This window comes from Rhinoderma darwinii, chromosome 7 (assembly GCF_050947455.1).
Source record: "Rhinoderma darwinii isolate aRhiDar2 chromosome 7, aRhiDar2.hap1, whole genome shotgun sequence".
NCBI lineage: Eukaryota > Metazoa > Chordata > Amphibia > Anura > Rhinodermatidae > Rhinoderma > Rhinoderma darwinii.
This window is the reverse complement of record NC_134693.1, coordinates 10,715,924-10,731,818: the sequence shown is the minus strand read 5'-3', so window position 1 is coordinate 10,731,818 and position 15,895 is coordinate 10,715,924. Positions and strand designations below refer to the sequence as shown.

Below are 15,895 nucleotides of genomic sequence, written 5' to 3'. Positions count from 1 at the left end.
AGCTTGCTGTCATCCCTGGTGGATTAACCAAAGAGCTCCAGCCGCTAGATATCAGCATCAACAGGTCATTTAAAGTTAAATTGCGAGCTGCATGGGAGCATTGGATGACAGAAGGTGACCACACATTCACCAAAACAGGGAGGCAACGCCGTGCGAGTTATGCCACTATGTGCCAGTGGATCGTGGATGCCTGGAAGAATGTATCAGTCTCCAGTGTCATCCGAGCTTTCAGGAAGGCTGGAATCACCACTGAAGAGCCTAGCAGCAGCAACGAAACCGACTCGGATAATGAAGAGGAGGACCCCATGCTTGATGCCGAAATCGCCCAACTGTTCAACTCCGACACTGAAGATGACGGATTTGATGGATTTCTGGTGGAGGAATGAACTGAAAAAGTACGGTAAGGGTATGTGCACACACACTAATTACGTCCGTAATTGACGGACGTATTTCGGCCGCAAGTCCCGGACCGAACACAGTGCAAGGAGCCGGGCTCCTAGCATCATACTTATGTACGACGCTAGGAGTCCCTGCCTTGCTGCAGGACAACTGTCCCGTAGTATAATCATGTTTACAGTACGGGACAGTTGTCCTGCAGCGAGGCAGGGACTCCTAGCGTCGTACATAAGTATGATGCTAGGAGCCCGGCTCCTTGCACTGTTCGGTCCGGGACTTGCGGCCGAAATACGTCCGTCAATTACGGACGTAATTAGTGTGTGTGCACATACCCTTAACGTTTTGATTTGCAATTACAGCTGAACCAGTTGCAAGTTATTGTTAAAAAGTGTAATAAATTTTGACTTGCAGTCTGAGCAATGGTTTATTTAACGGTAATGTGCTGCGCCTTATAATCCAGTGCGCCTTATATATGAAACATGATTGCTTACAAGGCGCTCATAGAAAGTGCGCCTTATAATCCGGTGCGCCTTATAGTCCGGAAAATACGGTACATTACTTATCCTGTACTGATCCTGAGTTACATCCTGTATTATACTCCAGAGCTGCACTCACTATTCTGCTGGTGGAGTCACTGTGTACATACATTACATTACTTATCCTGTACTGATCCTGAGTTATATCCTGTATTATACTCCAGAGCTGCACTCACTATTCTGATGGTGGAGTCACTGTGGACATACATTACATTACTTATCCTGTACTGATCCTGAGTTACATCCTGTATTATACTCCAGAGCTGCACTCACTATTCTGCTCTTGGAGTCACTGTGTACATACATTACATTACTTATCCTGTACTGATCCTGAGTTACAGCCTGTATTATACTCCAGAGCTGCACTCACTATTCTGCTGGTGGAGTCACTGTGTACATACATTACATTACTTATCCTGTACTGATCCTGAGTTACATCCTGTATTATACTCCAGAGCTGCACTCACTATTCTGCTGGTGGAGTCACTGTGTACATACATTACTTATCCTGTACTGATCCTGATTTACATCCTGTATTATACTCCAGAGCTGCACTCACTATTCTGCTGGTGGAGTCACTGTGTACATACATTACATTACTTATCCTGTACTGATCCTGAGTTACATCCTGTATTATACTCCAGAGCTGTACTCACTATTCTACTGGTGGAGTCCCTGTGTACATACATTACATTACTTATCCTGTACTGATCCTGAGATACATCCTGCATTATACTCCAGAGCTGCACGCACTATTCTGCTGGTGGAGTCACTGTGTACATACATTACATTACTTATCCTGTACTAATGCAGAGTAGCAGTCTGTATTATACTTCAGAGCTGAACTCACTATTATATTGGTTACTACAAGCCATTCCTCTAAAAGCTTAGCTGCGCTCCTATAATGGAAGGGGGGGGGGGGGGGGGATCTTAACACCAGACACTACATAGTAATCTCTTATGGGGAAAAGACGACATTTCCCAGAATGCAAAATCACCACAGAAAGCTTTGCACAGACACTGAACAAGCAGTAGATGCTGTAGCTCAAGATTAATACTAGATAAGTAATACAATGTATTTGCGGAGTGATTCAACTTTATTTGTAGATTATTTATACATGCTATATAATATATAATATCAGAGTTGTAGCACTGGGTACATGAGAACACTTGTTTACATTCAGGGGCAGAAAACTCAAACATAGCTAGTCCTGCTCTCAGCTGAGAATACAATGGCCTCCAGTCTAGACAATGCTCTTTGATCTAAACACATCAGCAGCAGCAGCACACATCTCTCTGCTAGTTTGGTACAATGTATCAGTCTGGAGTCCAGGCTGTTTGGCTCACAGAGCAATATCTGGACTGGAAACAATTGTATCCACGTCTCAGATGAGAGAATGTCTAGCAATGTACAAATTTGCTGCCTCTGAAGTAAACAATAATGTTCTTATTCACTGACAGCAAACAAATATCTTGAAAATGGTGAGGAACTGAAGCACAAAGTGTATTAGAAAGTTGTAGAACTTTCTATTTATACAGTGATTAACCATTATTACCATAAAACTGGAAGACCCCTTTAAGGCTGTATGACGAGCCCATGCAGCCCCTTCCTCTTTCAGAGCTTCAAGGATACAGACCTGGCCCCTAATAAACGCCCTGAAGATTCAGGTCATGCGGTTCAGTCACTTCACCCTGTTTCTTGTATAGCTCATACCTTTAATATGGCGGCCACCACTTCCTGGGAGGCGCTGCGGACGTCCTCGCCGTTGATGGACAGGATCTGATCTCCTTGCATTAATCTCCTGTCATAGTCGGCTGCTCCCCCTTTTACAATGTCAGAGATGAAGACTCCACTGCCGTTCCTGGAAGACAGGACAATAAACACTCATACTATTCCGGGGTCTGACTCATCCATCAGCTCTGCTCAGCGACGCTGTAATTGTCACCATAATAGTCAGCACAATGAATACGATCATCTGGTTTAAAACATGAGCCGTCAGGAACAATGGCGCAGCCTCTCACACGTACTGGAGCAGCTTGTTCTAGTTAAGTGGTTGTTTCTGATACAAACCGGCTATAAAGGAGGGACGTTCATACAAAACGCATCCTGCAGCAATATAAATACGTCCCTCACTGTAGCCTGAGGACATATTGTATGTACAAACTACGCTGGGGACAGAGAGGGGGACCCCTAACCCCTCTGGAACCTGCACCTATCAGACATTTATGGCATATCCTGTTGGAAAACCTATTTAAATGATAAAATTTTGGGTGCCTTCAGGCACCACTAGGGGGAGCACACAGCATAGGGTATTTATACAGCTCCAGTTGAACTCAATAATAAATCTGTATGCAGTGAGGACCCCCTAGTGGTAGATGCAAGAATTGTATCATTCTTTAATTAAAGGCTAGGTAAACCTTGGAGGGGCATTTTTTACTTTTATTTTTTAATAAACAGGTCAGTCAGTGTGTTTGGTGTAACTTTATAATTAGTTTTTATTAAAAAAAATGTGTTTACAGAGCAGCTGTATCTTTCGCTATGACCTGAATCCGTCAGTCTCTGACATGCAGGATCCGTCTGTCACCTATCACATCTAAGTTATGAACTGTCAGAGACACGCAGGACCCGCTGACACTGAATCCGTCAGGTCCGCGGGACTGACTGATTCAGGTCATAGTGAAAGATACAGCTGTACGGTATACACAATACAAAGCAGCTGTATCCCAAAAAGTAAAACGCATTTTTAATAAAAACTAATTATAAAGTTACACCAAACACACTGACTGACCTGTTTATTAAAAAAGAAAAAAAAAATGCCCCTCCAAGGTGTACATAGCCTTTAATTAAGGCATGATAGAATTCTTGCAGCTACCACTAGGGGGAACTCATTGCATACAGATTTATTATGGAGTTCAACTTGAGCTGTATAAAATACCCTATGTTGTGTGCTCCCCCTAGTCGTGCCTGGAGGCAGCCAAAATATCATTTAAATAGGTCATATAATAGGTTAAATAGGTCATTTAAATAGTCAGTCAAGGCAAGTGAAGGGTTGACAAGGGATCGGCATCATTCCTCCCTCATTGCCCTCCGGGACTAAACTATTGAAGGCCACACACATCTATGATGTGGATGGGTTAATTGGTTTCTTAAAAATCTGACCCTCTATTATGAGCTCCTCAGGGGAGGGGTCTGCACAGGTACGGAACAATAGGTGACCCCCAATCACTGAACCTTACCTCTTACCCACAATGCTTAGCCCCAAACCACGGCCAGTCTTTTTCTGCAGCTCCACTTGGAAGATATCCAGGTTCTCTTCATCCCTGTACTGCGCCTCGTCCCTGTAAACCACCAGCTGCACTTTCTGAGGTGTCTGTCGCAGAGCCGTAATGGCGTCCTCGTGGGAGGCGTTCCTCAGATCCACGCCATTGACCTGCGAGTAGAAGTTGTGTGAGAAGTATTTCTGGTGTGCCCGTGCCACATGCCCCTGACAAACTGCACCCTGCTGCCATTAAATCTGCTGCAAAATTATTTCAACAAGATGTTAAACCCTTTTTCGTAAGTATTCAATCCCAGCTGCGGCCATAGCTTCCCTTAAACACTAACTCCAGTTTTATGTAAATACCACTGAATCATTGTATATTGAACAGTTCTGCAACTTTCTAATACTCTATGTTTAAATTTCTCACCGGTTTTCAAGATCGTTGCTTGCTGTCAGTGAATAGACACTCAATGACATCCAGAGGCTGAAAAGATGTAACTCTACTCACAGCTGAGTTTTGTTTTTTTACAATTGTATCCACTCTAGACATTTTTCTAGTAACTAAACACACCAGCAGCACAAAACTCTCATTGGCTTATAGATTGTTACATTTTACCTGCACTGATACATTGTATCAATCTGGAGTTAAGATTGTTTAAAATCAGAGGATGGTTTTGACTGGACACTATTGTGACAATACCCTCAGGGGTGAGAAGCATTAGGTCGTGCTCTAGATATCAACAAGAATGCTAATATTCACTGACAGCAAGCAGTTACCTCGAAAATGGTGAGAAATTGTAATACAGAGTGGATTAGAAAGTTGCAGAAGTGCATTATATAAAGATTAATATCTGTTTTCAGCAGGTGAATCAGGACATGGTCATTGTGATTGCAGACACAGAGGTATGAATGGTAAGGAATGGTTATGTTTTTGCATCCTGGACCAGTCGGATTTCTCCTGACAAGTCGACTTTAGAAGGAAACAAAGGATTTCTTACAAAGCTTTGAAGACACATCAACTATTGATCCCGCAGCGAGTGAGCACAATGACACAGCAAGCAGCAATACTGAACAAAGCGCGTGTCTGAGGAGTGTGCAGGCGGCTGATGGAAGACCCACCGGAGACTGGAACTGACCCGAATAACCAGGCCTGACGCAGATCTACAGAACGTGGCAGCCAGAGCGGTGTACGGGACTCACTACTTCACTACCTCTGCTTACTGCTGCCTTTATTCACAGCCATTACATGTATGATTAATGATCCCCTCCAGCAATAAGCCGGTGACATCCATCTTGTCGGGATACAACATTACACTGAATCCCGGTTTGTGGATTTGATTTTGCCTCTCAAGCTGCAAACAGAGATGTTATCGCTTATGAATGAACTGGACATGGGGGAAGGAATATCCTAAAGTGAGATATGAGGTGCTCGTAGCTCTAATATGGGAAGATACACAGTGATGGGAATATAATGTCGATGATTTGGCCAATCTGGTGACTGGACTGTTCATTTATAGATATTCTCACTTTCCGTGTCGGACTTGGGTTCCTTTGGCCCCCCAGAGGAGATGACTATGGGGGCCCACCCTCCATCTATATAGAACATGCACATGTCCACTTTTCATTTCATCATAGTCCTTGTTATCAATGTACACAGGACAGATCATCAATAAGGTCTATCGGTAATTTGTAAACCATCCCAGAAGAAATAGACAATAGTGGCAAGTTATTGGCTCCAAAGAGATCCAGATGGGATTCTCTTCTGCTGGACCTTTAAGACCCATTATTTTGTTAGATCCTGGGCCCACCGGAGGATCCTCTGATTCTCGGGTGGGCCAGTACGACCCTGCTCACTTTTCAGTATATTTACCTATCTGCAATGAGTCGGCCAATGGGGCCTAACTGCAAAATAGAGCGGATAGGGTCACCAGACTGCACTGAGCAGGATTAAACCCTACAGCGCCACCTGCAGGTAAAACAAAGCAAGCCTACCATCTATAATAAAAAGTCAGTGCTCTACAGTGCCCCCTGAAGAAAAAGTGCAGAAGGACTATCTATCCATAATGAATGGTCAGAACCCTATAGCGCCCCCTAAAGGGAAAGCTCAGCAGGACTCTCCATCCATAATGAACGCCCAAATCAGAAAATCTACCCATCTACAATAAATGACCAGAGCAGTTCAGAGTGTTATAGTTTCCCATGGATGGCATCACATTTTGGATTTTCCTATTATTTGGGGAATGAGAGGCCTCATACTGCTTTTTGTGTTACTGTAGGTCAGTTCAGGACATAAAAGGTTTCCTTTATGCCATGCACATATCTCCATGGATCCGCTTCACTGTAAAACTGTAGATATGGTTCGCATACCTCCAGAATCTGATCCCCTGCCCAGAGCCTCCCGTCCCTGGCGGCGGCGCCCTCTTCATACACCTCATGTATCACCACAGCTTCCTGCAAAATACAAAAACAACAGGGAGATAGCAGAGGCTGGTGAAGACTTGTGCAGGGAAAATACTGTGTATGAGAGTTTATGGACACCAATGACTTATGTGAACATGTACTAATACTTAGAATTACTTATTTAACTTGGACTGATCCGAACAGCATTTCTTATACTCTAGTCACATATAGAGCAGCATTCAAAATGATTGAAGGTACACAGGTTCTTAGCATTAATGGCATTGAATGAGACTAGAGAAAAGGGTCTGCTTTATCCCCCACACAGAGCTGCAAAATTAAAAGGACGGCAAGAAGAACTATAGAACGGACAATAGTTATCAAGCAGAATATAGATAACCTGCCCGGATCAGCAGCATCTTGTACCAGTCCTTCTCAGTGAATTAGATCATCAAAAAGTTCATTTATTTCAGTAATTCAATTCATAAAGTGTCTCTCAAATATTCTATAGATTCATTACACACAGAGGGATCTATTTCCAGCATTTTTTTCTTTTAATGTTGATGATTATGGGAACAGTGAATGAAAACCCAAAATTTAGTGTCTCAGAAAATTAGAATATCGGGTAAAAGTTGGAGATTGTCGTCTCCTGGTGTGACCCTCTAATCAGCCAATCAACACAAAACACCTGCAAAGGTTTCCTAAGGCTTTAAATGGTCCAACAGTTGGGTTCAGGATGCTACACAATCATGGGGAAGATGCTGACCTGACAGTTGTCCAGAAGACATTGACACCCTCCACAAGGAGGGGAAGCCACAAAAGGACATTGCTAAAGAAGCTGTTCACAGAGCGCTGTATCCAAGCAGATTAATGGACGTTATCACATACTGGGAATAATGACATTTACCAGTGGAGTATCTTTGCCACCCACGATGCTGAGTCCAAGGCCTGAATGTCCTTTGGAGATTTCAATGGTCATTTCTTGTCCTGGGATGATCGGACATGTTGCAGGATCAAAATGTATTAATGGAGATTGAAAGTTTTCTACAGAAAAGGAGAGAAAATATGGAGATTAAACAAGACATGGAGAGATTTAGTATAACACACCCTTAAAGAGGCTCTGTCACCCCATTATAAGTGGCCTATCTTGTACATGATGTGATCGGCGCTGTAATGTAGATTACAGCAGTGTTTTTTATTTAGAAAAACGATCATTTTTGACGGAGTTATGACCTATTTTAGCTTTATGCTAATGACTTTCTTAATGAACAACTGGGCGTGTTTTACTATATGGCCAAGTGGGCGTTGTACAGAGGAGTGTATGACGCTGACCAATCAGTGACCAATCAGCGTCATACACTTCTTTCCATTCATTTATACTGCACTAGCGATATCGCTATGTGCAGCCACATACACACACTATAACATTACTGCAGTGTCCTGACAATGAATATACATTACCTCCAGCCAGGACGTGATCTGTATTCAGAATCCTGACACTTCTGTAGTGTCTCTGTGAGATTTACAGCAAGGCAAGCGTAATCCCGCGAGATTACGATGTATCCTGTCATTTGAAACGAGATTACGCTGGCCTTGCTGTAAATCTCACAGAGACGCTACAGAAGTGTCAGGTTTCTGAATAGACAACACTTCCTGGCTGGAGGAGATGTATATTCACTGTCAGGACACTGCAGTAATGTTACAGTGTGTGTATGTGGCTGCACATAGCGATATAGCTAAATCGCTATGTGCGATGTAAATGAATGGGGAGGAGTGTATGACGCTGATTGGTCACTGGTCAGCGTCATATACTCCTCTGTACAACGCCCACTTGGCCATATAGTAAAACACGCCCAGTTGTTCATTAAGAAACTCATTAGCATAAAGCTAAAATAGGTCATAACTCAGTCAAAAATTATCGTTTTTCTAAATAAAAAACACAGCTGTAATCTACATTACAGCGCTAATCACATTATGTAGGAGATAGATCACTTATAATGTGGTGATAGAGCCTCTTTAATGTAAAGTGCAAAACAAACTTTATAAACATGATCAATATTGTACACATGGAGAAGAATTGACTGGCTGTAAGGCAACTGGCTGCAGCAGGAGCCCTCCCCAATAGCTCTGTGCACATGAACCCAGGCATGTTTAGCTCCATCACCTCTGATATCTGACAGCCAAAATTAGTTTAGCGGAAAACACTGGTGTGGTCTGCAAGATATCTACGTGAACAACAGAAAACCTTGACTGTCAATCACCATGGAAACATTTTTATACTGTATTATGCATTTCTCGGTTTAGGGTTCCTTTGAGGGAAATTACACAAGCATCTAAAGACTGCGAAAAAACACGGCATATGAATAGGACAGGCTAGAGCTGATGCGATGTCTTATTTCCAGGGGGTTCTCTATCTAAACTAAAGGTTACAAAAATATGGTCAATGCAGCAGAGATAGAGAAAGACCCGGTCAAAGTCCTGGTAAGCCGCAGTTTAGAGACCACTCTGTCTTGATTTAAAGACCTAAATACTGTTTTTCTGGACAGACTGGTTGCTATGGACCAGCTGCCTGACAACCCCATTGAAAATTAATAGTTTGTTAGACAATGTATCCATAGTAACCAGGCAGGACTATAGCTGGAGTCTGTTTGGTTGTTATAGGTAATGGCACCATTTAAAATAATAAAATAAAATCTGCCCCTGTGGTTTGTGTCTTACTGTGGCTGGAGATCTCCGGTTCTGGTACAATATACGGTGGAGCTGGTCCGAGAGAGATCTCCTGGGGACTGTACGGGATCTTGGTGCTGCTTATGGACTGTTTCAGCTGGCTGATCAACTACAGAAGGAAGAGGATAAGGCAAAGAAAGATTGTAACGAGAAGCCGTATCAAAAAATAAAATCAATCCGCTCTATATTGGTGTATGCAATCATCTTAATTGAATCACATACAATAGTCACCGCTACCGCTAAGTCTGAACTTAAAGGGGTTTTCCAGTTTCATGTAAATACAGTCTAATCATTGTATAATGAATAGTTGTTTCAAATTATTCCAATTTTCCAACAGTTTTAAGATTCCGGCTTGCTGTCAATGAATAGGAACATTCTTGATTATATAAAGGTGCTGAACACCTGTACAGACCTAATACTTCTCACAGCTGAGGGATTGTTACAATTGTATTCAGCCTAGACAATCCTCTGCGCGCCACACGTCCAGGAATTCAGGTTAATAGCGGCAGGAATGTGCTGTGAATTGTGTTGTTTATTTATTTAGCTCAGAGAGAACCATTGTGGCCTGAAACGCGCTTGCGCACCAGTGAATGTGGAATGTGCTACAATAAAGGATGCCTGGAGTTGTAGTATCACAACAGCTGGAAAGTCATAAGTAGGAGACCACCGCTGTAGAGAGACGCAGAAGTGCCATAGACTTAAACTGAATAAATAAGCGGATTCTTTGGGAACAACCGGTTCATCACAAATATACCAGAGACAGCTTCACTGACTATCACATAAATAGCCAGATGATATTAACCCTTCAGAACTCTACCTTGTCCTGCACATTCTGCTCCTCCTCTGGCTCCAATGTTTTCTCGATGAATTTCACTTTATGTTCCTGTAAAACAAATAGGACAATATTATCTGATCACTAAATCAAGTCATCTAGATACTAATTTTACAAGAATATAACTACTATAATACTGCCCCTATATACAAGAATATAACTACTATAATACTGCTCCTATATACAAGAATATAACTACTATAATACTGCCCCTATATACAAGAATATAACTACTATAATACTGCTCCTATATACAAGAATATAACTACTATAATACTGCCCCTACATACAAGAATATAACTACTATATACTGCCCCATATATACAAGAACATAACTACTATAATACTGCTCCTATATACAAGAACATAACTACTATAATACTGCCCCCTATATACAAGAATATAACTACTATAATACTGCTCCTATATACAAGAATATAACTACTATAATACTGCTCCTATATACAAGAATATAACTACTATAATACTGCTCCTATATACAAGAATATAACTACTATAATACTGCCCCTATATACAAGAATATAACTACTATAATACTGCTCCTATATACAAGAACATAACTACTATAATACTGCCCCCTATGTACAAGAATATAACTACTATAATACTGCTCCTATATACAAGAATATAACTACTATAATACTGCCCCCTATGTACAAGAATATAACTACTATAATACTGCCCCCTATATACAAGAATATAACTGCTATAATACTGCCCCCTATATACAAGAATATAACTACTATAATACTACTCCCTATATCCAAGAATATAACTACTATAATACTGCCCCCTATATACAAGAATATAACTACTATAATACTGCTCCTATATACAAGAATATAACTACTATAATACTGCCCCTATATACAAGACTATAACTACTATAATACTGCTCATATATACAAGAATATAACTACTATAATACTGCCCCCTATATACAAGAATATAACTACTTTAATACTGCCCCTATATACAAGAATATAACAGCTATAATGCTGCCCCTATATACAATATAACTACTATAATACTGCTCCTATATACAAGAATATAACTACTATAATACTGCCCCCTATATACAAGAATATAACTACTATAATACTGCCCCCTATATACAAGAATATAACCACTATAATACTGCACCTATATACAAGAATATAACTACTATAATACTGCCCCTATATACAAGAATATAACTACTATAATACTGCCCCCTATATACAAGAATATAACTACTATAAAACTGCCCCAATATACAAGAATATAACTACTATAATACTGCCCCCTATATACAAGAATATAACTACTATAATACTGCCCCTATATACAAGAATATAACTACTATAATACTGCCTCCCTATATACAAGAATATAACTACTATAATACTGCCCCTATATACAAGAATATAACTACTATAATACTGACACTATATACAAGAATATTACTACTATAATACTGCCCCCTATATACAAGAATATAACTACTATAATACTGCCCCATTATACAAGAATATAACTACTATAATACTGCCCCATATATACAAGAATATAACTACTATAATACTGCCCCTATATACAAGAATATAACTACTATAATACTGCTTCTATATACAAGAATATAACTACTATAATACTTCCCCTATATACAAGAATATAACTACTATAATACTGCCCCTATATACAAGAATATAACTACTATAATACTGCCCCCTATATACAAGAACATAACTACTATAATACTACCCCCTACATACAAGAATATAACTACTATAATACTGCCCCTATATACAAGAATATAAACTACTATAATACTGCTTCTATATACAATAATATAACTACTATAATACTGCCCCTATATACAAGAATATAACTACTATAATACTGCTCCTATATACAAGAATATATCTACTATAATACTGTCCCTATATACAAGAATATAACTACTATAATACTGCCCCCTATGTACAAGAATATAACTACTATAATACTGCTCCTATATACAAGAATATAACTACTATAATACTGCCCCCTATGTACAAGAATATAACTACTATAATACTGCCCCCTATGTACAAGAATATAACTACTATAATACTGCCCCTATATACAAGACTATAACTACTATAATACTGCTCATATATACAAGAATATAACTACTATAATACTGCCCCCTATATACAAGAATATAACTGCTATAATGCTGCCCCTATATACAATATAACTACTATAATACTGCTCCTATATACAAGAATATAACTACTATAATACTGCCCCCTATATACAAGAATATAACTACTATAATACTGCCCCCTATATACAAGAATATAACCACTATAATACTGCACCTATATACAAGAATATAACTACTATAATACTGCCCCTATATACAAGAATATAACTACTATAATACTGCCCCCTATATACAAGAATATAACTACTATAAAACTGCCCCTATATACAAGAATATAACTACTATAATACTGCCCCCTATATACAAGAATATAACTACTATAATACTGCCCCTATATACAAGAATATAACTACTATAATACTGCCTCCCTATATACAAGAATATAACTACTATAATACTGCCCCTATATACAAGAATATAACTACTATAATACTGACACTATATACAAGAATATTACTACTATAATACTGCCCCCTATATACAAGAATATAACTACTATAATACTGCCCCATTATACAAGAATATAACTACTATAATACTGCCCCATATATACAAGAATATAACTACTATAATACTGCCCCTATATACAAGAATATAACTACTATAATACTGCTTCTATATACAAGAATATAACTACTATAATACTTCCCCTATATACAAGAATATAACTACTATAATACTGCCCCTATATACAAGAATATAACTACTATAATACTGCCCCCTATATACAAGAACATAACTACTATAATACTACCCCCTACATACAAGAATATAACTACTATAATACTGCCCCTATATACAAGAATATAACTACTATAATACTGCTCCTATATACAAGAATATATCTACTATAATACTGCCCCTATATACAAGAATATAACTACTATAATACTGCCCCCTATGTACAAGAATATATCTACTATAATACTGCTCCTATATACAAGAATATAACTATTATAATACTTCCCCCTATATACAAGAATATAACTACTATAATACTGCCCCCTATATACAAGAATATAACTACTATAATACTGCCTCCTATATACAAGAATATTACTACTAATACTGCCCCTATATACAAGAATATAACTACTATAATACTTCCCCCTATATACAAGAATATAACTACTATAATACTGCCCCCTATATACAAGAATATAACTACTATAATACTGCCTCCTATATACAAGAATATAACTACTAATACTGCCCCTATATACAAGAATATAACTACTATAATACTGCTCCCTATATACAAGAATATAAATGCTATAATACGGCCCCTATATACAAGAATATAACTACTATAATACTGCCTCCTATATACAAGAATATAACTACTATAATACTGCCCCTATATACAAGAATATAACTACTATAATACTGCCCCTATATACAAGAATATAACTACTATAATACTGCTCCTATATACAAGAATAGATCTACTATAATACTGCCCCTATATACAAGAATATAACTACTATAATACTGCCCCCTATATACAAGAATATAACTACTATAATACTGCCCCTATATAAAAGAATATAACTGCTATAATACTGCTCCTATATGCAAGAATATAACTACTGTAATACTGCCCCCTATATACAAGAATATAACTACTATAATACTGTCCCCTATATACAAGAATATAACTACTATAATACTGCCCCTATATACAAGAATATAACTACTATAATACTTCCTCCTATATATAAGAATATAACTACTATAATACTGCCCCTATATACAAGAATATAACTGCTATAATACTGCTCCTATATACAAGAATATAACTGCTATAATACTGCCCCCTATATACAAGAATATAACTACTATTATACTGTGCCTAGATACAATATAACTACTATAATACTGCCCCTATATACAAGAATATAACTACTATAATACTGCTCCTATATACAAGAATATAACTGCTATAATACTGATCCTATATACAAGAATATAAATACTATAATACTGCCCCCCTATATACAAGAATATAACTACTATAATACTGCCCCCTATATACAAGAATATAACTACTATTATACTGCCACTATATACAAGAATATAACTACTATAATACTGATCCTATATACAAGAATATAACTACTATTATACTGCGCCTAGATACAATATAACTACTATAATACTGCCCCTATATACAAGAATATAACTACTATAATACTGCCCCATATACAAGAATATAACTACTATAATACTGCCCCTATATACAAGAATATAACTACTATAATACTGCCCCTATATACAAGAATATAACTACTATAATACTGCCCCATATATACAAGTATATAACTACTATAATACTTCCTCCTATATACAAGAATATAACTACTATAATACTGCCCCTATATACAAGAATATAACTACTATAATACTGCTCCTATATACAAGAATATAACTACTATAATACTGCCCCTATATACAAGAATATAACTACTATAATACTGCTCCTATATACAAGAATATAACTACTATAATACTGCCCCTATATACAAGAATATAACTACTATAATACTGCCCCCTATATACAAGAATATAACTACTATAATACTGCCCCCCTATATACAAGAATATAACTACTATAATACTGCCCCCTATATACAAGAATATAACTACTATAATACTGCCCCTATATACAAGAATATAACTACTATAATACTGCTCCCTATATACAAGAATATAACTACTATAATACTGCCCCCTATATACAAGAATATAACTACTATAATACTGCTCCTATATACAAGAATATAACTACTATAATACTGCTCCTATATACAAGAATATAACTACTATAATACTGCTCCTATATACAAGAATATAACTACTATAATACTGCCCCTATATACAAGAATAGAACTACTATAATACTGCTCCTATATACAAGAATATATCTACTATAATACTGCCCCTATATACAAGAATATAACTACTATAATACTGTCCCCTATATACAAGAATATAACTACTATAATACTGCTCCTATATACAAGAATATAACTACTATAATACTGCCCCTACATACAAGAATATAACTACTATAATACTGCCCCATATATACAAGAATATAACTACTATAATACTGCCCCTATATACAAGAATATAACTACTATAATACTGCTCCTATATACAAGAATATAACTACTATAATACTGCTCCTATGTACAAGAATATAACTACTATAATACTGCCCCCTATATACAAGAATATAACTACTATACTACTGCCCCCTATATACAAGAATATAACTACTATAATACTGCTCCTATATACAAGAATATAACTACTATAATACTGCTCCTATATACAAGAATATAACTACTATAATACTGCTCCTATATACAAGAATAGAACTACTATAATACTGCTCCTATGTACAAGATATAACTACTATAATACTGCTCCCTATTTTCTATAATATGGTCTGTGCAGGTCGGAGAATTTTTAAATACAAAAAGTTTCCAACATCTGTGTAATTATTGAACAGATCAGCTGTAAATCTGTG

At 37.7% G+C, this 15,895-nt stretch overlaps 1 protein-coding gene across 5 annotated transcripts in view; it reads right to left on the bottom strand.

Moving 5' to 3' along the window:
- The window catches only part of PATJ (PATJ crumbs cell polarity complex component), a 195,674-nt gene that overhangs the window by 19,915 nt on the left and 159,864 nt on the right, over positions 1-15,895 (bottom strand). For all 5 annotated transcript variants that reach the window (XM_075832709.1, XM_075832708.1, XM_075832710.1 and 2 more), the window contains 6 exons: positions 10,134-10,199; positions 9,308-9,425; positions 7,497-7,633; positions 6,560-6,643; positions 4,170-4,363; positions 2,647-2,794 (listed from right to left, as the gene is read on the bottom strand). In XM_075832709.1, the coding sequence (XP_075688824.1) occupies positions 2,647-2,794; positions 4,170-4,363; positions 6,560-6,643; positions 7,497-7,633; positions 9,308-9,425; positions 10,134-10,199 (747 nt within the window). The remainder of the gene's footprint in view (positions 1-2,646; positions 2,795-4,169; positions 4,364-6,559; positions 6,644-7,496; positions 7,634-9,307; positions 9,426-10,133; positions 10,200-15,895) is intronic.